The following is a 27547-nucleotide window of genomic DNA, read 5'->3' on the forward strand; positions in this document are numbered from 1 at the left end:
TAATGGTAAGAAAATCAAAGGGTTATTTTTGACTCTGTTAGAAAATGAAGCAGTAGGTGAAATTTCTGACTTGTATGAAAGGAAATCTTTCACAGATGCCGGGGGGTTAGAAATGGGAAAAAAATAATGAGAGAAGCTAAATGTCTGTTCTGTAAGCAGAAAAAATACCTGGAATCAGGTGTTTACTGCCTATATCTCCTCAATAAAAACACCCTAACACTGAGCCCTGGAATTCCCTCATTCCCAGCCTCAATTCTGCGCACACACACTTGTCAGAGCTGCCAGTCATCTGACAGACATATTACTGCTTAGAGCAAAAGACAGACATGGCAGGGACTGGGGTCTTCCCTCCTAGGATGGAGAGAAGGCCGTGTGCTGGCCGAAGACTGGAGAACACGCCGAGGGGAGAGTATCTGATGGCGGGAGGCCCCGCATTCGGATCCCAGTGTCCTCACACACTGGTGCCCAGGGACACTCAGGAAACAGCTTGCTCATCCGTGGTGCATTTACAAGCAGGTAGACTATTGGTTTTCTAAACTCCCTATAATGCAAGGGGCACTGCGCGGAGGTGAGAAAGCATGCATCCTGGGTTCTGATTCCTCCTCCCTTGCTTACCTGCTATGTGGAGTTGGGACCACTTAACCCATCTGAGCCTCTGTTTCCTCTGGACGTGTAGGGGTTAATAACTATATAACATAGAGTTTGGTCTGTGGAAGGTACCACATATACCTTAGTTTATCATCATCATTACTACTATTAATTCTCAATCAGGAAAACAGTGTTATACAAGTAATACTCCATAAGCTGCAGGGAGACTAAACAGACTATTCATGAGAAGGTTAAAATCGAAAAGCATCATATGTGCAATTTGTTGATGCCCTTCCCCCTAGTGTATTCAACCTTCTTTTGGAGATGAGGTCTGTACTGTGTAATCCAGTTAAAATGAGGTCATTAGGATGGGTTCTAGTCCAATATGATTGGTGTCCTTATAAAAAGGGGAAATGTAGACATACATACATTGAGCTAAGACAGTGGAAAGGTCCCCAGGGAGAAGACAACCATCTAAAAGCCAAGGAATTCAGTCTTGGCCAGTTGGGTTCAGTGGTTAGAGTGTTGGCCTATGGACCATAGGGTCACAGGTTCGATTCCTGGCCAAGGGCATGTACCTTGGTTGCAGGCTTAATCCCTGGCCTGGTCAGGGTGTGTGTGGGAGGCAGCTTAGACTGAGATGAGGGATCACTATTTAGAAATGAGACCTCATATTCCTTGCTCCCCCATTTTGCAAATGCCCACCTCACATTCTGCTACAGCTGGGTGTTCAGCAAGGGCTCTGACCCTGTCTGGCTCTCTCTCTCTCGCTCTCCCCTCCCCTCCCCTTCCCTCTCCATTAAACAACAAGATAAATAACGTTTGTCCTGATTTCTCTTTTAATGCACATGCTGGAGAAGAAATTATAATCTCTTTGGAAGGGAAGAATGGTTAGTCAGTCTGACATTGCTGTCATCCTAGAAGCTGGGCATGTTGACTTATTCATGTATGGCCTTCTGTTTTCCCTGCCACGGGACAGAATTCTTCCATTGGCCTAGCCCAGCCAGCAGCAGTGAGACACAGAGTGAGATACCTGTGAAAACCTGGTACCTAATGAAGGGTTTTGTGCCACAGAATGGCAAATTCCTGTTGCCCAGTGCTAGGGGGTATAATGTTAGGGCAATGGAACCCTTTCATAAGGCTGAAGAGCTAAATATAAAAATGTGCTGGAGATTAATGTGCTACTTACAAGACTCGAAGGTTCTTGAGTCCAGCGAAGTCCATCTTGGTGATCCTGGTGATATTATTTCTGTCCAGGTCACTGTAAGGGAGAGAAAATTTGGGTAAGATTTTTTCAGGTTACATTTATGGTCTATTCAACCCAGACTGGCTTGGACTGGAGGGATGTTGCTTGTCAAGAAGAAGGCAATTCCAATGATTAATGATATCCCCTGAGCATGCCCAACTAACCTTAAGGGTATTGTATGGAATAAGCTATCCATTATGTCTGTAGTAGAGCCTGTTATATGTAGCTGCCTGGCTTCTGTTGCCCCTTCATCAGGTCAGAAATTTTTCTTTGGAAACTCCCCACCCCCAACTGACAGATCACGTCATATAAGTGGGGCTGAACCTTCATCTCAGCTCCAAGGATAAGCTCCTCAGCAGGCCAAGATTATGTGCATCTTTGCCCCATCTGACCATAGTCATTGTTTCAGGAATGCATATATGACTCAAATTCCCAGTGGGCTCTTCTGTACTGGGGCTGCTAAGCTGTTCAGCGCTGCCAGCAGCCATCTTTCCCATGAAGACAGAGTTTTCCAGAGTTAGGAGATAAAAAAAGATTGATTTCTCGTGCTATCCTATGAGGCTCTGGAGACACACATGCCTGAAGCCAGACACCTCTGTAGTTGGAGATTACGTGGAGCCACTCTATCCCATCCCTCTTACATTTTGACTTAAAGTAGTTTGAGTTAAATTTGCCATCACTTGAAACCAGAAGAATCTCGACTGACTTTGATACCTAGCCAGGTACTTGACTATTTCCCACCTAGTTTGAGGACTTCCCAAGGACAAAGACCATATCTCATTTAACACCATAGCCCAATAAGGTAGATTGTGTGCTTGGCACAGAGCCAAGGTAACTTTGTTAATTTCCTACATTAGGTAACGACAGCTACATGGATTAATCCTGCCTCAGTTTGTAGGCTTAAGATCCTAAAAATGGTCCCAAAGAGAAGGATTTATTATAGGAGAACTCAAAGCATTATGGTGGCTTTGCTGGGGAGAAGGGAGTACCATGAGGGTAGAAAACCAGGATTAGGGAAAAACAAAGTCAAGAATAAACCTGTATAAATGTGTTCACTAAAACTATATAAGAAGCCTGGACTCAAAAAAGGACCATAAATAACATTCTAATTCTTAGTAATGAATGCTGAACAATTAATTTCTATTTTCCATGCCTTCCTTATGAGAAACTTTCTGGGGCTTTGGCCAAGTTCGAGCTTCAACAAGGTACATGTAAATGATCTTGCTCTGCTTTTTAGCTAAAAGGACATTTTCCAGTGATGGGTTCCTATCTACATGTTCTCTACAATAGTCCCCCCTTTCCCAGCATCACTTTCTGCAGTTACAGTGGCCCATGGTTAACTGTGATAAGAAAATAGTAAATGGAAAATTCCAGAAATAAACAATGCATAAGTTTTAAATTGTGCACCACTCTGAGTAGTGTGATGGAATGTCACGCCTTCCCACTCCTTTCTGCCCAGGATGTGAATCATCCCTTTGTGCAGTGTGAATGCTACTGGCCCATTAGTCACTCAGCAGCCAACTCAGTTCGACTGCCATGGAATCACAGGGCTTGTGACCCTTATTCTACTTACTCATGGCCCCCAAAGCACAAATATGATGCTGGCAATTGGATATGCCAAGAAAAGCCGTAAAGTGCTTCCTTTGAGTGAAAAGGTATGAGGTATAGGAAAAAAAAGTACACAGAGGGTTCAGTACTATCCATGGTTTCAGGCATTCATGGGGACCTGGAACATATGCCCTGTGGATAAGGAGGGACCACTGTACTTCCTTGGTTTTCCCAGTCAGGTCCTGAGGTTGTCACCCTGCAGTTGGACCTCAGTGAGGCTTGTGAGATCTGCAGTTGCATAAAAAGAATGAAGAAACAATTTTCAGATTCTCGCACTTTGCAGGAGGAAAAACCAAGTTTGGGAAGGGATTACTCTCCTGATATAAAAATAATACTGAAAGAAACATGAAGTGGATCCTTGAGGAACCTCACCTGGGCACTCCCCACTCCATCCACTGTTCCACTATCTTAAATAGCAAAGTTGTTTCTTAACTAGCCTACAGTGGAGAAGGGCAGTATGTAGACTCCTCGGACTAAGGTGAGTGCTGGTGAAGGAAGAACAAGAACTGCACAGGGAAATAGAAAAGGGTTGCTCACGCAAAGATTAGGGACCAGCATGCAGACAGGGATCTGTGCATGCTCATAATCTCCCTGAGTATTTTTCTCACCACCCATCACAACTGGGAAGGTTGTTTGGGGGCCTTTACAACTGTGAATATGACAATGCAACTAAGGGTTTCATTACGGGACACAGCATGGTATCTCAGCAGCTAATGCCAGTGGCTGTGGCACCAATATTCTTCAATTAATTTTTATTATGTGAAGGGGGACACAGTGTGCTGCTGAGATGCTGAGGACTTGGGGTTGGGTTGTGATGGGGACCGTGGGGCTGCCGTGGGAACATAGTCAGTGTCTGGGAGGCAGAGCTTCAGAGGCAAGCAGCCCTGAGTGTGAATTCTCACCTTGCCACATAATGAGTGACCTAAAGGCAGTTCACTGCATCTCTGAGGCTCAGTTTCTCCTTATGCCAAATGAGGGTGACAACCTTGACCTCAACAGTTTTTAAGAGGATTAAATGAGATGATGCATGCATAGCGCTTATCTGACACTTGTTAAATACTCAATTATGGCAGCTATTGTTACTATAATTAGTTGAATTGAATACCCCCACCTCCACTCTGAAATTTCAGTGCACCAAGAGCAGCTGACTGCCCCACCCCAAACTCTGTGCTTAGAGATGAATCTTGGGATCCTCAAGAGACGCGGTTTGCATGCTATCTTCCTCCAGGTGAAGAGGGGGCATTTTTGTGGTTGGTAGGAAGGGAGCACCATGAGCGGCCCCTCACACTGCCTCTCCCTCGAAGCATTTCTATGACACCTATTTCCATGGTTATTTCCATGGTAGCTTCTCCTCCCTGATCCATACAATACTGCCAGACTGCCAAGGAGAAGGTCAGGGAGCACATGGGCTTTGAGGTGAGACAGGTCAGGGTTCAAATCTCTGTCCACCCCCCACTCCCCGTTCTGTGAGCTTGAATAATTCACTTAAATTCTCTGAGCCTCCATGCTTTCTGTAACTCTCTCCTACGTGCAGACCTTGGAATGGTGAGACATATGAAGCCTGGATTGCCAACATGCCTGGCTAAAAATGGGAATTAATTAAATTGCCCCTGAGAAGAGGCTGCACTACTTCATGTGCCCATCCTTCTCCCAACCCCATTGTCCCAGTCCAGGCTCCTATGGACCCTTAGATTTCTCAGCCTTCACCTTTCGCCTCTGAGGGAATCAGAGCTCAGCCTAGGATGAGTTCTGAACCATCTGCAGGCATGGTCCCACCTGGAGTGATCCTGGATAGGGAAACCATTACAGTGTCTAGATGTGGGGTGGGGAGGCGAAGTGGTTTTAAAACACGTCTGCAAATGATTTCTTTGACAAGAAGTGACTGCCTGTCTGTCTCTCAGAGCAACTGCATTGGAGCCCTGAGCTGCCATGTGAAAAGACCAGAAGACCATGGGAGGTGAGGGGGAGAGAGAGACGGAAGGGAGAGAGGCAGGGAAGGAAGAGAGGTAGAGATGGAAGGAGGGAGGGAGGAAGGGAAGAAGGGAGGGAGAAGGAGGGAGAGGGAATGAGAGAGAGAGATGCCTGAGGAGCCCTAGCTGCTCCAGCCCTGGCTGTTTGGATCTTTCTAGCCTAGAGGTCAAGCACGTAAGAGCAGACACCTTTGCGGTTCCAGCTGCAGCTACCATCTGGCTAGAACTTATGAAAAGCCAGATCACCCAGCTAAATGGCCTTGAGTTCCTGCCCACAGAAACTGCAGTAGAGAATACTAAAATGAGTGCTATGTCTTAAACCATTAAGTGTTGGAATGATTTGTTTTGCGAAAGATGAAAGAGAAAGGAAAGCCACCTTCCAAATATTTAATTTAGCATTAACAATGGGCCTGCATTCACATGTCTCTCACATGTTCTTTCTGAGGCTGGCCTGCCACCCTTGAAACTCTCAGTGGTGTCTTTATGGTCAGCAATAACTCACAGGGGCTGAAGGCTCCCGTGTCATTCTAGGAATGAGGTGAGAATTGGCGCTGCTCTCAGGCTCTGAGGAGTAAGACTGCATAATTAGGGCTGCCCATCCCTCCAAATGGGGCTTGTGATGCCATAGGAATCACCCTGGTGTAATACAGCAATCACAATGAGCAGGTGCCATTCATTAAATATTGTGGCAGACTGGCAAGTTGTCCACCAAACCATTTCCCTCTGGCTGGTGCACACAGAGAGACTACATTTCTCAGCTTCCCTTGCAGGTAGGGGCAACTATGCAACTGAGTTCTCACAATTACATGGGCAGAAGCAATATATGCTGCCTTCAGGCCTTGGTCCCTAAAACATCCTGTTCACCTTGGGCTGGAGTCAGTAGATCCAGTGGAGGACTCCACGAATCTACTGACTCCAGCCCAAGGTGAGCAGAGAGAAAGAGCCTGGGTCCCTGAATGACTGCATGGAACAGAGACCTTCCCTTCCCTCCCTCCCCATTTACTCACATTAGACTTAGGCATGTTTCAGACATAACTCTTAAGACATTGAAATTTTGGAACTATTGGGTACAGCAGTCTAGTACATTGACAAGTGCAACAATTTTGAGTCAGTAGCTCTTCATCCTTTTTTTCTTTCTTCTCTTTGCAACTGCTCTGAAAGGTAGGTATTAGACATTCTTCAACAGATAAAAATACTGAAGATCAGCCTTAATAAGAGTTGACATTTGCTGGGCCCAAACTATACACCAGGCATTGTGCTAAAAAGTTTATGTTCATTCTCTCTTATCTAGACAGCAATCCTATGTGATAGATTCTATTATTATCCCATTTTTCACATGAGGAAACTGAAGCTTAGTCTCTCCTACCTACACCCCAACTTAGAAGATTTTACCAATAAAACAAGTTGCCATGAGATCACACAACCAATAAGCAGCAAAGGCTGGGATGTGAACTCAGGCTCATGCTTTATATCACATCATACTGCTCATCTGCAACTAGAGTCTAAGCCAGCCGTGGGCAAACTACGGCCCGCGGGCCGGATCCGGCCCATTTGAAATGAATAAAACTAAAAAAAAAAAGACCGTACCCTTTTATGTAATGATGTTTACTTTGAATTTATATTAGTTCACACAAACACTCCATCCATGCTTTTGTTCCGGCCCTCCGGTCCAGTTTAAGAACCCATTGTGGCCCTCGAGTCAAAAAGTTTGCCCACCCCTGGTCTAAGCACTTTCCACTGTGTCAGTTTAACAGCTGACTAAAAAAAAAAAGAATAGAACGGAACAGAATTCCCCATCCCTATGTCTTGAAGAAAGCACAGGGCACTCCCAGTGGCTTTGGCCACTATGGCCAATACGGCGCACTTCCTAGTCTGTTGCCCAGGGAGTTCTGGGCCTGTGGGAATGCTGAGCCCCTTTGCAAGCTCCAGGCAGAAGTGCTTTCTTGCTGTGTTTGCCAGCGTCTGGTTTCTGCCATGTTCCTCATCATCTGCCATGTTGCCTCCATAAACAGGCATCACCATGGTAATCTCCTGCATTATTTTCCCCCATCCCAATCATAAATCATAAACCAACACTGTGACTTGCAGCTCTGTGGTATTTTCACATCTGTTTGACACCTTGGGTGGGGTGGAAGAGGAAGAAGAATTTAGAACAACATCGGAAAAAATGAAACAAAAACATTCTAGGCTAGGCCACTGTCCCTATCTTGGCACATATGTATCCATACCCTTCTTTTGATTCATTCTGTGGCATTCCAGCAATTTTTTTTTTTTTTTGCTGTGGCACATGTGGGAAGGGGGAGCAGCAAAAACATCCCCTAGTGAAGCTGTTAGCAGAGCGTGGAGAAAAGGGCTTCAATTGTAAACCCAGAAGACATTGCAGAGGAAAGCAAGACATTCCTTCTTTCCTTCCGTCTGTTTTTCCTTCCTTCCTCTCCCTTTCTCCTCCTCACTTCTATCCTTTCTTTTTTCTTTTTCTTTTTTAAATATATTTCATTTATTTTTCACAGAGAAGAAGGGAGAGGGATAGAGAGTTAGAAACATCAATGAGAGAGAAACATCGATCAGCTGCCTCCTGCATGCCCCCCAGTGAGGATGTGCCCGCAACCAAGGTACATGCCCTTGACCGGAATCGAACCTGGGACCCTTGAGTCCACAGGCTGACGCTCTATCCACTGAGCCAAACCAGTTCGGCCCTTTCTTTTTTCTGATCGTGCACCTTTATTAAACACTACTCTGGACCTGGCACTGTGATGGCAGCTAGGAATAGAGTGTTGAACAAATACAGGGTTTCTTTCAGGGAACTTTTATTCTCCTGGTAAGAATGGAAGACAGATTCTAGGGTGCCCTCCTTCCTGGTATTACCACCTGGTGTAATCCCCACTCCTTGAGTGTGGGTAGGACTTGCTTCTCATCAATATAATACAGCAAAGGTGGTAGGATGTCACTTCTGTGATTACATCACACACAACTATAATGCCTTGTCTTGCTAGGGGACTCTCCCTTGCTACCTGTGATGAAGCAAGTGGCTACATTAGGGAAGCACATAGGCAAGAACTGAGGGAAGCCTCCATAGACAACCAACAAAGACCTAAGAATGACCAGCAAGAGCCCAAATCCCTCAGTCTAACAGGCTGCAAAGGACTAAATTCTGTCAACAATCTCGAGAGCTGGAACATGGATCTGTCCCCGGTTGAGTCTTCATATGAGACCTCAGTCCCAACCAACACTCAATTTCAGCTTTGTAATACTTTGAAGGAGCTAGCTAAGGGCAAAGGCTGAAGGGAGAACTTTCCAAGTGGAGGACAGAATCATAAAGGTCCTGAGTAGAGAAAGCATTTGGAGGATCTGAGCAACAGAAAGGAAGTCAGGTACTGGAGCAGAATATCACCGAATAGGATCACAGAGTCAGATGGCACCCAGACTGTGGAGCATCCTTAAGGCAGACTTCAAGCTTTTAGCAATGAAAGGACAGAAGGGAAAAAGGGGTCCAGCAGGAAATGCCTGATTTAACAGCCCTCAGCCTCTTTCCCCTGACATCAGACCTGCCCCCTACAACCAGATTCATTTCCCCCAATTGCCAATTTCTTTCACGGTGCAACAGCAGGCAGGTGGGGCTCACTGCTGTTCTTAGCCTGCTTCACTTAATTCTTTCTTCTTTTGGTCCACAGACATTTACTGAGCACCTACCAGATCGGGGAACTAGGCTAGGCACTCCATCAACAAATATATTCCTGCTATTGGCTGGCTTGGAAAGCTACCAACATCCTTTCTCCATTCAGACCCTACCACTATATCATGGATTGAATTGTGTTCCCCCATAAGGTGAAGTCTTAACTCCCGGTACCTGTGAATGTCACCCTATTTGGAAATAGGACCTTTGTAGATGTAATCAGGTTAAAATAAGGCCATTAGGGTGGGCGCTAATCCAGCATGAGTGAAGTCCTCATAAGATGAAAAAAACAAACAAACAGAGACACACTGGGAGAACCACGCAATAGCAGAGGTAGAGACTGGAGTGACACAGCGGCAAGCCAGGGACTGCTGAGGACTGAGAGCCACCACCCGAAGCTGGTAACACAAGGAAACACCCTCCCCTACAGACTTCAGAGCAAACATGGCCCTACTGGCTCTTCAATTTCAGACTTTTAGAACTATGACAAACTACGTTTCTGTGTTTGAAGCCACCCAGTTTGGGGTTCTTGGTTATGGCAGCCCCAGGAAACTGATACAACCTCTTTTCAGACCTTGTGAGGCCTCCCAGCCTCCTCCCGGCAGCTTTTGCAGCCTCTCCATCCTCTGCCAATCTCTCCTTTCCCTGACCTTCTAAACGTCTGCATCATTTAGCCTCCATACAACTCCTTTCGGGCTTTCATCACATTCCCTTCTGCTGCGTGTGCTGCTGCCTGCTTCCTGTGTGTGTGCCTCATCTCCCAAAGGAGTGTGCAGCTCTGTGGGAGCCAAGACCACAGACTATCCTTCCCTCCTGTCCTCCCAGACACCTCGGATGAAGGGAGGCCCCTTGAAGACACTCAGAGAAATCTACATTGGTTTTCTCTAGACGCTGGGCAAAGAGTTTTGTTGTTTTTTTAAAAACATTTTACATTTTGCTTATTGGGGCGGTTGGTATTTCCCACAGTAAATATGTATTACTCATGCACCCTTCCCTCCCCACCAAAAAATGTTGAAAACGTGTGATCCAGTTGAAGCTATGGCCACTCCAGGCTCTGGAAATCTGGCCAAAGTGAGATGTTCTTGATAAGTCCGAGGGCAGTTCTTTGAAGCTGCTCAGACTGTCCTGCCTTATGGGTGTCTTCCTGTCCTTGCGTCATCTCCCAGCCCAAAGCGCTTGATGCCATCCATCTTCCGTGAGGGTGCAGAGGAAACAGCATGCGTTCAAGAACCGTTCAAGAACCATCCAATCGCCATCCGCCAGGTCAGGCAGCCGCGTGTCCCTGCGGATCACCCTCACAGAGCTCCCGTCTCACGCTTTACCTCTCCCGACTTGCACAACAGGAGGCATCGTTTGACTGTTCTCTGACTTCTGCATTTCATTCTCATCCATTACATAACCACATACAAGTTCAAAAACACACGCATTCGGGAGAGAAATGACTGAGTTTGATTTAAAAAACTGGCTCCAGACTACCTCAGTTGTTTGGGAACTAAGCCTCCCTGGGCTAAATTTCTGGCTTGGCAACACGCTTGCATATATAATTTTACACCTGCAAAAGTCTGCAGCCAGCACTGCGCAGACAGCTACCTGCAGGGAGGAGAACGGTCCAGAGCGAGGGGCAACCTGGATGGCTGGAGGTGGTGGCGGTGAGGGCCCTGCAAGGAGGAGGGCTGGGCTGGGTCTCTGTTTGGACTGCTCTTTCTTGCAGGAGGGCTCCCCGCTGGCCTGCCTTGCTCACTCCATCCGTGCTCTAGCAGGAAAGGGCATGCCTGAGGCATACCTAGCTCTTTGCTGGAGGCAGTAGAGTAGAACTTGCAAACTGGTGGCCCACAGGCCCATTCTGGCCTGCAGATGTGTTTAGTCTGGTTCTCAGTATGGGTTTAAGATTTGTAACTTCATTGCCAATTTGGGAGAATGTAACTTATAAATCTGGAATCCTGGGTTGTCTCCCAAAAAATTCGGGGCCACTGTGAAGTGGAGCTAAGAAGCAACCGCCCATTTTGGATAAGGCATGTGCTCGGTAGTCCACCAGTCACCTGGTCTGCTTCCCTAACTGATGGATCTCCTTGGTCCTTACAGGCATGTCAGTTTGAGATCCCTGCCCCAGAGCCCAGTGTTTAAGAAAGCAGGCCTGAATCAGAGAGCCTGGACTCAGACCTTAGCAGTGGTGTGATCTGGGGCAGGTTCTTAACCCATCCCCAGGCTTCTCTTTCTTCATCTATAAATGGGTGTAACGGTAGCTACCTCCTAGGACAGTGGTCGGCAAACTGCGGCCCCTTGAGCGTGGCTCTTCCACAAAATACCACGTGTGGGCGCGCACGTACAGTGCGATTGAGACTTCGTGGCCACACTCAAGGGGCCAAAGAGCCGCATGTGGCTCGAGAGTCGTAGTTTGCCGACCACTGTCCTAGGATGCTGTGAGGATTAAAGGATACGACAAAGTGACTCTAGAATGGCAACTTACTCCTTTCTGAGCAATGACCGCCAGGTGATGCCTATCAGTCAAAAAAGTTCATTTTTTGTCCCATTTATCATGAACAGAAATCTCAAGCTTTTCCAAACAATCCTCAGAAGGCCTGTTCTCAAAACCTTCCCTACACTGCATGTAGAGCACATGAAAATATGGTTCTTCAAATCCCTGGAAGTCAGGAAACAGAAACCTCAGAAGAGACTGGGGTCAGCCTTTGGAAATGTGACAAGAAACGTCAGGCGCATGGGACGATGGGACACCGCTATGTGGTCACCCCACTTTCATTGTCCTCCTTGGTAAACAGCGAGGTTCCATTTCCTGGTGCCCCTTGTATCTAGGTGGGACCACGAGCCTGATTTCTTTCCAGGCAAGACCATAGAACATCTCACACAGCATAATCCGCTCTCCCCCTTCCTTGTCTTCCTTGATAAGGTGGTATCCTCATACAGAAGAAGCCTGGGTTCCGGAGTGACAGTGTGGAGTACAGACCACAACCACTGCCCACAGCAACTGCACGGCTTACTGTGTTTTGCCACAGACATATCTGGGTTTCTTTGTTCCTGAAGCATAGCCTGGTCTGTGCTGACGGATGGCACATGGCTGTACAGCAGAATGGGAAAGAAAGGCCTAGAAGTTAAGCAATCATGATCTTTCTCTGTGCTGTTTCTACCTTATAGCATGACCTTGGGAAAACTACCTGCCCCAATTTTAAAAGGTGGAAAATGCAATGACTGATCCCCAGGGTCAGAATCTCACTGACCCTGAATTATTCCCCAGGATAATTCTCGTAGGCTTTGAGCCCCATTAACAAACATTACCTTAAACTATGCTTTTTTTTTTTTTTTTTAAAGAATGCCATCTAAGTTCTCATCAACAGAGGTACAGAACCTGCATCCTGCCCACATTAGGGTCTAAATTACTCATCCTGCAGAATGAATAATTACCATGCGAGAGCCAACGTGCATGTGGTATTTACCATGTGCTAAAAACTATGCTAAGCACTTCACATTCAGTGCCTCTTATACTCCTCACCACCAGCCCGTGAGGGCAGTGCTATTATTATTCCCATTTCATGAATGAGCAAATGGAAGCACAGGGAGATTGATACCCATATGTATGGTCATAAGCTGATAATGACCAATGAGCAACTATATCCAGGCATTCAGGTGTCAGTGCCTGAGACTTTAGCAATCAACTTCAAGAAATAAATACAGAGTCCTGAAGAGTGAGAGACCAATTGACATGACCTAATCACACAATTTTTGCAACATACTAAAAATTTTAGCTAAAATAATAAACTCCAATTTCTTGGGCATCAGGGCCATATCTTATTTATATTTGAATCCTCAGGGTTCAGCACATTGCCTAGCACATAAAAGACATAAATAAATATCTGTTGAATGACTGAATGGTCTGTACCTGAGCTTTTTTCTTTTCAAATATATGTTTTTATTGATTTCAGAGAGGAAGGGAGAAGGAGAGATAGAAACATTAATGATGAGAGAGAATCATCGATTGGCTGCCTCCTACATACCCCACATTGGGGATTGAGCCTGCAACCCAGGCATGTGTCCTGACCAGGATTCAAACCATGACCTCCTGGTTCATTGGTCAACACTCAACCACTGAGCCACGCCGGCTGGGCTGAACCTGAGCTTGTTATTGATGGTTTTATCGGAGTTACATTTGTTCCTCATTGACCATGGATTCAGATCCAAAGTTGATGTTCATATTTCATTTACACCGGTAAATCTGGGCACCAGTTCGAACTAGAGTGACCATGTAATTTAACATCCAAACTGCAATGCTTTGCACATCAAAGACTGCCTTTAGTAATTATATCAGGAAAACAGGCAAAGTTAGAACTGTCCTGGGCAAATAGTGTTCCTCGTTAGAACCACAAAATACCCATGATAGAAGTGAGTGGACAAACAAGGGGGCCTGTTCCCCATGTCCTTATTCTTATGGAGCGCCCCCCGTTTTTGTCCACTTTGATCAGACCACTTTCAAATCTATGCTATTTGGCCCTGAATGGGTGGTTCATTTGGTTGGAACATTGTCTTGTGCACCAAAAGATTGCAGTTTCAATTCCCAGTCAGGGTACATAGCTAGGTTGTCAGGGCACATACCTAGGTTGTGGGTTCAATCCCTGGGCGAGGTGCATACTCTCTCTCCCCCTTCCTCTATCTCTAAAAATCAATAAAAACATATCCCAGGTAAGAACTTTTAAAATAAAATAAAATAAAATCTATTCTTCTTGTAGGACACATCGTGGTTGTCATTCTCTGAAAGGTGCAGGTCTCCAAGTCTGACCAGCCATACAGCACACACACTATTAACTGTTAATCTAGGTGCAGTAATCACTTTAAGAAAACAGGAAGGGGCAGCCCAAGGAATGCAATGGTTGCAGGAACATAAATATGGATTGCGTTGGAACACACTACATACTTTGTATAAACACTAATAAAGTAAGTTCAGGCTGAGCTGTGACTTTAAAGGAAATTCTTCCTCATAAACATGTCCTGCCATGCCCTAATAACTCTTTAATTTGATGCACATTTGGGAAGGATGATGCGAAGCAATCACAGAATAATGTTAAGGTCTGCTGCGAAGGAGGAGTGGTGGAGGGGATGTGATGCAACTTGGAGCTTCACCATCCGCCACAGAGTTGGCTTCTTTGCACATTTCACACATGGAGGGAATTTGCAGGAGTGACATGCAGGAAATCAGAGACAGGTCTTTGCAGGTTAAGCATAAGAAAATTCTGGATGTCATCTCATGGCGCCATGTAAGACTCCTGGCTAGTCAGTTTCTGGCCTGCCTCTGTTGGAAACAGCAAATGTGCCTTCACTTGCATGTGGACTTTCCGTTTCCTAGACCAGGTTCTTTGAATTTCAACTGGACTAGAAGCTCCTTGAGAGCAGATGAAGCTTCTTATACATCGAACTTATGTCTTATGCACAGGCTGACACAGCCTCATGCACCTGTGAGAAGGCAGAATGGCACAGTCGATGACAACCAGACCAAAGGCTGCAGCACCAACCAAGGCTCAGGGCCAGTTCCATGACTCACTAATCACATGGTTTGGGTGAGCCATTCTTCTCATCTGCAAAATGGGGTAATAGCACTTGCTGAACCTGAGATTTTCTGAGATGGTCAAATGAAGTATTATAAGATAAAAGGCTTTAGAAATTAAGTAAGAGTTATACAACTGTAGGAAGTTATTACTGTCGGGAAAGTATAATAATGATGAACAATAACCGTAAAACAGTTTTGCCATGTATTGAGGCCTCATGATTTATCAGGCACTTCTCATCTCCTTCAAGTTCTTAAAATTCCTATGAGGTGTATACTATTATTATCTCCATTGACAGAAATGAGAGATTAAGTAACTTTCCCTATTTACACATGTTCTACGATCGACAGGATAACGATTCCAGAGAGCAAGGCTGGATTGGCATGGCTCGATGCTTTTTGTTCCTGTAGCTCCCAGAGAATTGAAATAACTAATTGTATACTTTCTTATGAGCACCTGGAGGGCAAGCGCAGTGTGGAAGCCTCCTCCACATATCCAGCAAAGGCATGGGGAGTTAAGGCTCTTCAAAGTAAAGGGCTGTACTTTCTTCCTCTCCCAGCCACTCTTCCTTATATACCAGCTCTTAGCATCCATGCTCAGCCGCATTTGGCCAAGGGCACAGCTGATGCTGACTTTTGTCCAGGTGTATGGCACTGGTCCCTCAACCCATCATGGTTCTTCACCTGCACCAAGGTCAGAAGCCTCAGCCTTGATTCCTGGCTGCCTGGAAGTCTATTCCAAGTGGTTTGTCCATCCAGGCCACCAAGCTCATTCCAAGCACCATCCCTTTGCGTGGGCAAAGCTCCCATCTGTAATGCCCTCTCCCACGGACCAAAATGAACTGCAGTGTCAGGAAGCTTGCCTGGGGAGCGGGGTCCCACCTCAGTAATGTGCTGAAGAAGAAGGGCATGAAAGGAAGACAATGATGTCTGTATAGTGAGACACTGAACCAGGATGGCCCCATCAACCCCATTCAGGCAGAAGCCACTCTCTTCATGTGACACTGATAGGGCAAGGGACAGGGATCATTGAGAGAGAGAGAGAGAGAGGCAGGCCCATGTGATTCTTTTACTGGTTCTACATGTCCAGACCAGATAAAGGCAGCCCTCCCTTTCATCATTCGTGAAACCATATCTTACTTATTATGACAATTTTAAAAACTTCTCTGATTATTCCTTTGAGAATCCAATTTGTTCCCTTTGTAAAGAGGAAACAATTCTCTTCTCAGTTTGGGAGGTGGGGACATTCCATTTATCTTCAGGGGGGAAATCTGTTTCCCATTACAAATCACGTCTGTAGGTCTATTTGCAAAGAATAAATCTACACTTTCTGTGGAAAAAGAAATTCTCTCTTCCCTCTCCCACAAACATTTGTGAAGACCCACAAGCGGGAGGCTCCTGCTCTCTTCGCAGTCATTGTGACAAAGATCGAATTTCCACCCCTTGCTCGGAGCAAGGGCGACTTTTGGCTCCTCTGAAAATCAGCAGTATCCCCAGGTCATCCAGCATACCTGTGAGAGCTGCCACGGAATTCTCATTCAATCAGCATTTAGGGATGTAGACTGACTGCCAGGACTGAGGTCCTGGGAAGAAATGGATTAAAGTAAATACACGACCCTCCAAATCCCTGGGCTCTAGGACCAGGGTCAGTAAACTATGGACAAATCAAGTCCACTGGCTGTTTTGACTACAAGCTAAGAATGGGTTTTATGTTTTTAAATGGTAGAAGGAACTCAGAAGACTAATATTTCATGACACAAAAAAGTATATGAAATTCAAATTTAAGTCCCCATAAATAGTTTTCATGGAACACAGCCATGTTCATCTGTTTATAGACTGACTATGGTTGCTTTCGTGCTATCTGGGCAGAGTTGAGTAGTTGCGGCTGAGACTATATGATCCCCAGAGCCTAAATATTTACTGTGTGATTTGCTGACCTCTGATCTAGGAGCTTATATAGTCCACTAGGGTAAAAAACAAGAAATGACAGGGTTATGACTGTTTGTCTTCCCCCCAAATTCAGATATTGAAGCCCCAATGTGATGGTGTTTGGAGGAATGGCCTTGGGGAGGTAATTGGGTTTAGATGAGATCATGAGATTGGAGCCTCAGGATGCGATGTGTCCTTATAAGAAAGAGAGACACCAGAGAACTCTCTCCATCATATGAGGACACAGAGAGAAGGCGGTTGTCTGTAAGCCAGGAAAAGAGCTCTCACCAGAGCTCAACCATACTGGCACCTCAATCACAGATGTCCAGACTCCAGAACTCTGAGAAATAGGTGTCTGTTGTTTAGCCCATCCAGTCTGCAGTATCTATAATAATAAAAGCATAATATGCTAATTAGACCAGGCAGCTGAACGACCTTCCAGCTGTCATTCGGACATCCTTCCAGACAACCTTCCAGATGAAGCTGCGTGGTGGGGGCAAGTCAGAGGTGGCTGCCACGGCAGGCGGGGGCTGAGGCAGAGGCGGTTAGGGGCTATCAGACAGGCAGGGATTGGGCCTAAACCAGCAGTCAGACATCCCCTGAGGGGTCCTGGATTGTGAGAGGGTGCAGCCCTGGCTGAGGGACCCCCCCCCTCCTGTGCACAAATTTCATGCACCGGGCCTCTAGTTTTGTTATAACAGACTGAGCTAACTAAGACAGGCAGTAATCACGGTAACAAGAATAATAAAAACCACAACATTAACATGGAAAGTGATGTGTGCATAATGGTTAAGTGTGGGTACCAGGGTAACACTGAAGCTTACTGTGCACTTGGTAGCCTGACCTAGTGTCATGATTTGGGAAGTTATTTAAATTCCATGACCCTCTATTTCCCTATTGAAAAAGAGATAATCACAATGTCCTCCTCCCAGAGTTGGGCTGAGAATTTATCAAGTTCATACATGCCAACATGATAGAACAATGCTGAGCCCATGAGTGCTCACACCTCCTTGCTCTTCTTATTACTAGCCCTGCTGCTTATACAACTACAGGGGATATTTTTTCAAGAGATAAAGTACAAATAGAACATATCATGTACAGTGCATAGTGGCTCAGAAGTTCAGCAACATGGTGGACCTGGTTCTCGCTATTATGACAATGATACCTGCATAGAGTTTTCAGCAAAGAGGGGAAGCAGACACACCATTCCAGATGGAGCAGGCAGGTCCCAGGTATTTTTATTGCCACATGATTCACTCTATCATTATGAAAGAGACTCAAGAATATAACGTCAAATGAGCTGTGGGGACTCCAGCCCAGACTCCCGATCTTTATGCCTGTCTTTCTCCCTGCCCACAGCCCCTGCTCAATCATCCTGGGGTGGGTCTCCAATACTCTTTCCTGCGATTACACCTTGCTCCTGATCCCTCAAAATCTCAGGCTGTGGGCTATTTTAAGCCCAAATTAAAGACTCTTCTCTCCTGAATGGCTGCAATTTCAGCCTGTGGTTTGTTCACTCTGACGTGGCTTGGGGCCTTGGCTCTGGTGTGTGGGGCACTGCAAAGGGGAAAATTGTTTTAGGAAGGAGGCAAGGGGCTTTGCAGAAACCATTTCACTGCAACACACTGTGGGAAACACAAGCACATGGATGGACAAATGAAAAGAAGAAAACAATGAGAGAGTCCCATACATCTGGAGAAGGATGACACCACGTCAGAAGGAAGAAAGAACTAGAAGCTATGTTGTGCTTCAAATCCTGAAGAAAGAGACTTGCCACTTTAATTCCATGAGGCCAAGCCTGCGTTTCTTGATCAGCCTCTGGAAGAAAGAGCCTTTGAGGCTAAAACAGGCCTCTGTATCACAACATTGCCATACACCCTAGCATTGCAGGATTGAGCTCAAGAGTTGAGACCATAGGCAAAGCTTCCAGGGTCTGCCCCTGAAATCTGGACCTATAGTCCAGTGATGGGCAAATGAGCATCACTGGACTAAATAAAGCTGGCAAGGGCAGATGGAGACCAGAAAAAAACAGGGTGGGAGCAGGGCAGAAGCCCACCAAGCTCTCCATGTCAACATTCTCTATCTAAGCCGGAGGAAGGCTGGACAAGAGCGCTCAGGTTCCCACCCTGTTCTTTCTCTCTGTCCCGCACTTCATGTGTTTCTAAAGGGACAGAAAGGGAGAGATGAGCTTCAAGTCATACTTGGAGGGCAGAGTCACTACAATTTCTTCCCTATAGCATTTGCAGCCTCGTCAGACGCCCACACTGGCCCACCAGCCCAGGTGAATTCCCAATTTGGCTAGCTTCATTCTACAGCTCAAGGTGGGCTTCTTAATTAGCAACGCAGATGAAGCTGGTTCGGGAAGAGCACATCTCCAGGATCATGAGTCCATTGTGGGCTTTGATTCTTCAGACCCTCACATAGCCATGAGGGACCCTGGAGCCCTTTAGCTAAATGTTTACCACACTAAGTGGCTAAAAGTAGGTGTCGCATTGGCTGCCCACCATTGAGTCCCATTGTACAGAACTTGCTTTTTTTGGCTTAGCAAAGAGGGTTTTTATAAACTACTTTTGGCTCAGCATGTGGTCCCAGTTCACTATGGATCCTATTAGCCCCATTACTTCCTATGTCTTCATAGGCTGCCCAATTCACCTATCTATGTTACCAGTCTGGCCTAAGTAGGTGACTAATTTGACTCCCAACTTTATAACAACCAAATGCTTTCCCACCTAGTAAAAAAGATGTGTTAGGAAAGAAACCAAGTCTTATGTACCAGTCCTTGCTCCAGTGCCCAGAACAGTGCCTTGCCCAACACTACTTCTCAAAGAACAGTGAACAATTTGAATGTACGAATGTGATCATACCTCTTACACACAGCTTCTGAGACCATATGAGAAGACAGAAGAGAAGGAAAGGGAATGAGAATTACTCACCCAACTATCTCTCTAGGTGACTTGATCCTGCAAGTCTACTGAAGCTCACCCCAACTGCCCAGAGACAAATTGATGGAGATGGCTTTAGGTGAGCCAAACCTTGGCTTCAATAAAATTGAGAACAGCTGGCACCTCTGAATACCCTGATCCCTGGGGGCCCGGGCTGAATGCACACTGGTAAGTACCAGTCCTTTCCCCTTTTGCTCCTTGTCATGCTTAATTACACCAGGATTGTGCTGAGTCAAGCAACCTGCTGGGGTAGGGGCCCAGGCATGACCTTTCCCATTGCTCTCAGCCAGCTCATGGGTCTCAAGTAGCTGTGTGCATTTCCACCAAGAAACCCAAGAATACTCAGTGCCAATGCACATGATGCCAAACGCTAAACCCCACACCTCAGTCTCTGGGAGGACGGCCCCTTCTAAACTGAGGGTGAACAAAAGAGCCTTGCAGCAGCCACACCACCTGCATTCAGCCTACCACCTCCTACCTTCTGCCCTGAAACTGAGCCCCCCTGGCTATGCAATGTGGCAACCAGCAGTCGGTCAAAGGCAGGCATAGGGGAGGAAGGCAGGCATGCTCAATGCTCTCACCTGCCCTCTGGCTTTGCCAAGTTTTTAACCAAGGTTTGACTTCCAATCCTTGTACCCTCATACTAGAGGCAGAGATGCTCACTCTGCACCACTCAAGAAGGAGCACATAGCCCTGCACTTCTCCACACACACGCGCACCCCTATGCATGTACATATGTGCCTCTGTAAATGTGCAAGAAAAAATCATGCAGCCAAATGCTCTAGATTAGGGTTTTCACCCTCAAGTGCTCTCCAGAATCACCAGGGGCCTGTAAAGTCTTGCTGCTCAGATCACACTCCAGAGCCGCAATATCAGAATCTCTAGGTGTAAATATCAGGCATCAATATTATTTTAAAGCTCCCCAGGTGATTCCAACATGCAGCTAGGATTGAGAATCATTGTTGTAGGTGAACTGAAAGCTCTGGAAAATTGAGGCTGAGATACTAAGCTGGAACTGGGCTCAAGATATCAGGCAGACCTGGAAACTGTTGACCACAGAGCCACAAAGTGATATTCATTCTACAAACACTACCGAACACCAACTATATACTAGGCCCTCTCCTAGGTTTCTAGAGATTGTTTCAAGAGTTGTTCTTCCAGAGATCAACTGGCTTGCAATTTAGGTCTTAGCAAGGTTGGCCTCTGAATCAAGCAACCAATCAGTGGACACTTACCTAACACCCAGTAGGTGCAAAGCTCTGCAAAAGGGCGAAGAAATACTAGATGAAATTCCTGACCTCCCAGGAATTTAAACCCTAAATGGAAAAGCCTAAGAATTAGCACACTGAGAAATAAAAACACAACATAATATATAAAGGAGAAATAAATGTGCAATTGAAAAATTCAAAATAACAAATACATATCCAACAACAACTTTGTGCCAGGCATTGTATAACACTAGAGAAAAATAAAGAGAGGATCCCTGTGCTCAAAGAGCTTGGGCTAGAGCAGTGATTCCCAGAGTGGGTTCCCCCAGCCAGCATCATCAGCACTATCTGGAAACTTGATAAAAACGTATATTCTTGTGCCTCATCCCAACCTACTGAATCAGAGCCTGTGGAGATGGGGCCCGTCAATCTGTGCTTTACAAGCCCTCTACATGATTCTGATATCTGCTCAAGTTTGGAAAACCACTGGTCTGGAAGACTAATTAATATCACAGGTGTTGGAAAAGGGAAGACACATTTCCTTGGGTCTAGGGTTGACGAAAGCCTTGTAGGATTTGAATCTTGGTTCTGACATAATTTGGGGAACCTTAGGTAACCATTTTAACCTCCTTATAGCCTCTATTTGGTCAACTTTAAAGTAATAATAAGCAGAATGAGGTAATGCGGTCTACCATGTAAAGTCGTATGATAAGTACATAGGATAATGTGCACCAGTCACCAGAGCAGTGCCTGGGGCCTGGTAAGGAAACTCAGTCATAATACAGGGGAACTGTTCAGCAAATGAATGTTGACTGCATGAATGAGTGAACTAATTAATGCATGATGGATGGGACTGGATTTGGCAAACCTGGAAGAGCAACAAAGAATGAGAACTTCATTCAATGGGCAAGTGGGGGGATGTTCAAGATAGGAAAAGGGTTTCCCAGACGAGGGTTCAGAACACCTGGCAGATCTTGAGACTGGCATCTTCCTGGCTCTGCCTCCACAGCCTCCTCAAAAAAGGCTTTCCTGCCACAGCTGCCAGTGTGTTGGTGATGCACCTGGGCTCTGAAGTAAGACTGTCTGGGTTCAAGTATTTGCTAGTTGAGTGATCTTAGGTGAGTGATTTAACCTCATTAAACCTTAGTTTTCTCTTCTGAAAAATTGATCTCTCTCTATATATAGGCAAGAGAGAGAGAGAGAGAGAGAGAGAGAGAGAGAGAGAGAGAGAGAGAGAGAGAGAAAAGTACCAACATCATAAGAGTTGTGAGAATTGAACACAATGTGTCTAAAGCAGTCGGCCTGGTGCTTTAAATATAATGAGTTATCTCTAATCATTAGCTCTTTGTATCATGGCACACAGCTGGGTGCTATCCTGACCTCTGCTAACTTGTGAGTGGCAGGAATTTTTCAAGCACACCAGCATTAGTACACTCTGGTGCCAGGTCCAAAGAACAAAGTGACTATTTGGTTTCCTCATAACAGTAGTAGCTGCCAGGTACCGGGCAGCTGCCTATATGAAGGTTATGTGCAGGTGCTTCACATTTATAGGTGCTTACACATGAACCCTGGACACAGGTATCACTGCCCATTTAACAGATGAGGAAACTGGAGTTTAGTGACTCATCAAAGTTATACAATTCTCAAGTGTCAAAGGCTGGGTTAAGATTTAGCCCTAATTCCGAACCCATGGTCATTCTACTACCATAAAACCACCCCAGATTCCCCCCAGAGGGATATAATTCAGCACTCTGAGTCAGGAAGAGGCAAGTCACAGGTGGGCTGGGGACAGGATGGACAGGATGGTGGACCTGCAGGAGATCAGGCTCCTGGATTCTAAGACTGCTCCCCCCTTGCTAATAATGATTAAGTTTGCATATTGCATACCTGTGTGTTGATTGAGGGAGGATTGTAGAAGGGAGTGGAGGCAAAGACTTTCCAATCCTAAAATAGTTACAAACCTAAACACAGAGGGAGAACAACTGAATAAAACAAAAAATTCACATCTGCTTTTAGAAATCATTTTCTTCCTCTAAAAGAAGCATTCTGGCTGTGAAATGACACAGCAAGATGGGCCCCTTTTATCTCCTCCTAGGTCTATTTCCTTAAATGCCAAATTGTCTTCTCTCTTTTCCTCCCAGATACCACCTGTGATTCTGCTAATGTCCAAGGAGATCTGTAGACCCACAAAGCCTCTTCCTGAAGATTTGAACTGTGTTGTCACTAAATGGAGAGAGATGTGGCTGGCTTCCTGTCTTCCCTTGAGAGATCCTAACCAAGATTCCTGGAGTCCAAATACAAACTTGAGACTTCATCCTCTCACCTCCTTGGGTTCAATTGGTCCAAAGAGCCACCTGGATGCTCTCAACCAGAACAAAGAGGACTCAGCTTGGTTGGGACTCTGAGTTTGTAGGACAATCACTAACAATTCACTCCCCCTCAAATCTTATCTTTACCTGCAATGGGCCATGTTACCTCCAGCTAACCCCACCTGCCAAAAATATGACTGCATTTTCAAAATTTATCATCTTTCTCTTCCACAGTTGCCATGGTAGTAAAATCTACACTCAACAGTCTCACTGCCATTTTCAACTACAAATGAAACTAGCTGTTCCCAGTTTGGTTTAGCAAAAAAAGAAATGTGCATCTACTATATGCCAGGCCCTGTGGTAGGCATAAAGCCTGGGTGCTGAGATGAATAAGAAAGGGATTTTGATAAGATTTTGCCCCTTTAAAAAGCGAACTTTTTGTTTTTCTTGTGATGAGGTTTGTTAAATTAAATCATGGTCAAATATATATAATAAAATTGACCATTCTGACCATTTTTAAGTGCACAGTTCAATGGCATTAGGTACATCCACAATGTTGTGCAACCATCTCTATTGTCTATTTTCAAAACTTTTTATCACCCAAATAGGAACTCAGTACCCAGTAAGTCCTAACTCCCCAGTGCCCACTCCCCTAGCCCCTGATACGTTCTAATTTACCTTCTGTCTATGAATTTGCCAATTCTGAATATGTAAGTGGAATCATACAATATTTATCCTTCGTGTCTGCCTTATTTTGCCTAACAATTTTTCAAAGTTCACCTAGAATATAGCATTTATCAGGACTCCACTCCTGTTTAAGGCTGAATAACATTCCATTACAGATACACACCACATTTTGCTTATTTGGGTGGCTTCTAACTTTTGGCAATTGTGATTAATGCTGCTGTGAATATTGGCATACGTGTGAGTCCCTGCTTTCAATTCTTTAGATAAACTTAGAAGTAAAATTGCTTGATCATATGGTAATTTTATGTTTAACTTTTTGAGGAACCAACATATTACTTTCCACAGAGGCTGCACCATTTTATATTGCATTTAAATTTCTCCATATCCTCACTGACACTTGTGATTTTCTGGACTTTGACAAAAAAAATAGCCATTGTAGTAGGTGTGAGAAGGTTGTTTTTTTTTTTTTCGTAAGAGCAGATCAGTGAGGTAAGACATGGCTTGTTCACCAGAGCATCACAGGTGCACATGGGTGGAGGAAGTGTGGCCTTGCTGAGTGACTGACTGACTGCATGAATGGGCCTCCTGTTTACAGAAATGATCACTCCCTTGGACTTGATGTCCTGCCCAAGTCTTCCCTGGCTCTCATGCTGATAGGATCTGGAACTTTCACAGGAGGCTCCACTCCACAAAAGAAACCCAGGGAGCAACTGAATTCACAGGTATATCTGGACTCTCACTGAAGGACTGTCTGTATCATTCCTGCCTTTGTTTCTACACATAAGAATGAGTAAAACCTGATGCTTTAGAATCAAGGAAGCCTAGCTGGTAGCACCTCAAAAGAAACCAATGCTGTGGGTCAAAGGGACTGGCCTGAATCATAGCTCTACCTTTTGTCACATGTGTAACCACAGCAAACTAATTATCCTCCCTGCCTCAACTTGGACTTAATCCTATTCTTGTGAGGATTAAAAGAAACAATAAGAAACACTTGACATAGTGCCTGAAACAACACAAGTCTCAATAACAGTCAGCTCTTATTGTTACTATGGAGCTACAGAGCCCAACACCCTGCCCCGGGGGACGCAGAGGGGGCTCTTTGAGAAGGGCACACAGTCATGTTCTCTCCTCGTGACCCTCCAGGTTGACCGCAAGGACTGAGGGTGCCTATCCTGACACAGCCAGGGCTGAGGACCAGGAAGTCAGCCTGGGTTCTTCTTCAGCTGGTCCACCACTCTCTCCAAGCTCATTTTGGCAAGGGGCTTGGGGAGAGAGCAGGGCCATTAACACACAGCTCCGCTGCAGAGCCTCAGAACCTGCACCCAAGAGGTCAAAAAGATCCTTCAATGTATCAAAACCTACAGGTGGGCCTGGAGTTGGGTAGAGTTTCCAAAGAGAAGGTTGAGTGGCAAGCCAAAAATTCAGTAAGAACAGCAAGGGACTGTACCATGAGGACCCAGGAGAAAACACAGCAGGAATGAGCTGCAAGGCCAGGCAGGGTGGTATTTCATGCTGGCAGCTCCGTAATTCTTACATGCGTGGAAGGCAACGGCATTCAGCGTGGCCTGACAGGAAGCTTTGTAGTAGACTGAAGCATATTGAAAATATCAAAGTCCCATGGAATGAAAAATAGCTCCTGGGCTCTATACTTCACCTGTAACTTAAAAGTTTTATTGTACATGGAGACCCTCAAACCAAAAGCCAAGCCACTAGGGACAAAAGAAGGAGTATTACATAGCAGGACCCTGCAGGTGTGTGGGAGCCATAGCGGTGACTGGACAATAACAATGGATCCTATTTATTGAGCCCCGTGTTAGGTGCTTTCCACACCTGTTGTCGGACTGACATGGGACAGCAGCACCATGTGTTAGCTCCATTTTATGGAGGAGAAAAATGTGAGCTTGTGCATGTATTTGTATATATACTGAGTCAAGAGAGAGAGAGAGGGAGAGAGGAAGGGAGAAAGAGAGGTAAATACAGAAGGTAAGAGAAAGAAAAAATTCTGCGACTTAAGTATCATATATTAGGATGAACTCTATAAAATTACTATTATTCAACCTTTCTACCAACAACAGTGACATTTCCATTAGATTCAATTTAATCTAACACCTTAGATATAGTAAAAATTTATATTAAAATTTATATAAATTATATCATACATTAAAATATACATATATTTAAAGTATATATAAATTATGTCACACATAAATGTTATTTTATTGACATAGTATCATGCTATCTATAAGTTATATACTGCCTAAGAGGCACAATGCTTAGTGGTCGGGAATGTGGATTCTTGAATCTGACTGCACGGGAAACTTGGCTCTGCCACCCACTAGCTCTGGGACATTGAGTAAACCATGTATACTCTCAGTGCCTTTGCCTTCCTTCTACAAAATGAGATAATAATAGCACCAACCTCATAGGAATGTTGTAAAAATTGAGAGAACACAAGCAATGTGCTACAACAGTGCCTGGCACATACCACCTATCAGCAGGCATTGCGCCTGATCCTGTTCACTCATTCCTTGCAACAGCCTTTGGCAATAGCCAGTGCTACCTTGACTTCACAGCGAGAAGCCCGTGCGCAGAGTCAGAGATTGGCCCGGGATTATAGGTCTCGCAAGAACGCACCAACAATTCCAACTCAGGTCTTTCCGAGTCTCAAAGCCTGCTGCTCCTTCAGAGCTGCCAGCTTCTCCTGGTGGTCTCCCCGCACCTTCTTTTACCTCCTGGTGGGAGGAAAGGTCGGGCAGGCTGACTCTATGGTTCCTTCCAGCATCACCATACAAGGGAGCAGAATCAAAGCTGCAGCAGCAGAAACACAGGGTCCAATGCTTTCTGTTCCACCGAATGCAGTTCCTTAGCCATGTGGCCAGAAGCATTTCTGTATTTAAGATTCCATTTTTTTTTTCTTTCCTGCTATTTCTTTCCAGAGTTCTCAGTACATTTCCCAATTAATCACTCCCACTTAATTTCCTAAAGCAATCACATCTTCCCCGCAGGCAAGCGGCCTGTCTCAGGCAGAAACACACACACCAGCTGGCCCCCCGGCTACGTGGGAGTGTGCGAGCAGCCCTTGGACACAGACCAACGCGTGGCACCGACGTAGGAAAACGCAGCTTGGGAGCTACACTCAGAAGACACTTTTCCCATCCCGGCGAATGTGGGTTTCCTGGTGAGCAAAAGGGACACAGATTTGGTTCTCGGGGGAAACCCTAAGAGGCCGAAGATCCGGCCGGAGCATCCCAGGATGCAGGGAGTCTGCACCAGCAGCTACTCTGTGATGCAGGCGAGGCCAGAAGGCCCAGGTTTTCTCCCCGCTTTGCTGCTTATTTTCTGTGGAAATTTGGCCAAGCCTTTCCTTTTGGTTGAGCCTCAATTCTCCTATCTTTAAAATGAGAACAGTTTTATATGCAATGCAGTGTGGGTGTGAGGAAAGAGCCACAAATACAACAGCCTAGAGAAGCCAGGAAATGATAGCAATGAGGGGAGCTGTACTGAGCAAAAGAAAATAGCATGACACCAACTGGCAGCTGACACACATGTCAGTGCTGGAGTCACTAAGGGAGAGGTGGGGACTGTGGTGAAATGGAGACAAACCTCATCTAAAAGCCAGTACATTTCTGCCATGGAGTCAAGCTGAACCCTGTTGCCAAATTTTCCAATTTTTGAAAAAATGCTAGAAATAGATTTTTATATGAATTCACCCAATCTGAAAATGTTGGCAAGAAATTGACATGTAAAAAAACTAAAACTAATTATGTGAGCCAATATCACATGGGCCAAATAAAACATGTAGGATCTGGCCTCCTAGCCACTGGTTTGCAAACTCTGTC

General features: G+C 45.4%; 1 protein-coding gene across 1 annotated transcript in view; it reads right to left on the reverse strand.

Moving 5' to 3' along the window:
* SLIT3 (slit guidance ligand 3) overlaps positions 1-27547 on the reverse strand; it is a 536168-nt gene that overhangs the window by 490928 nt on the left and 17693 nt on the right. Inside the window, exon 2 of the mRNA XM_081092174.1 lies at positions 1778-1849. Within this exon, the coding sequence (XP_080948300.1) occupies positions 1778-1849 (72 nt within the window). The remainder of the gene's footprint in view (positions 1-1777; positions 1850-27547) is intronic.

Source organism: Myotis nattereri (assembly GCF_964212035.1).
Source record: "Myotis nattereri genome assembly, chromosome: 5".
Lineage (NCBI taxonomy): Eukaryota > Metazoa > Chordata > Mammalia > Chiroptera > Vespertilionidae > Myotis > Myotis nattereri.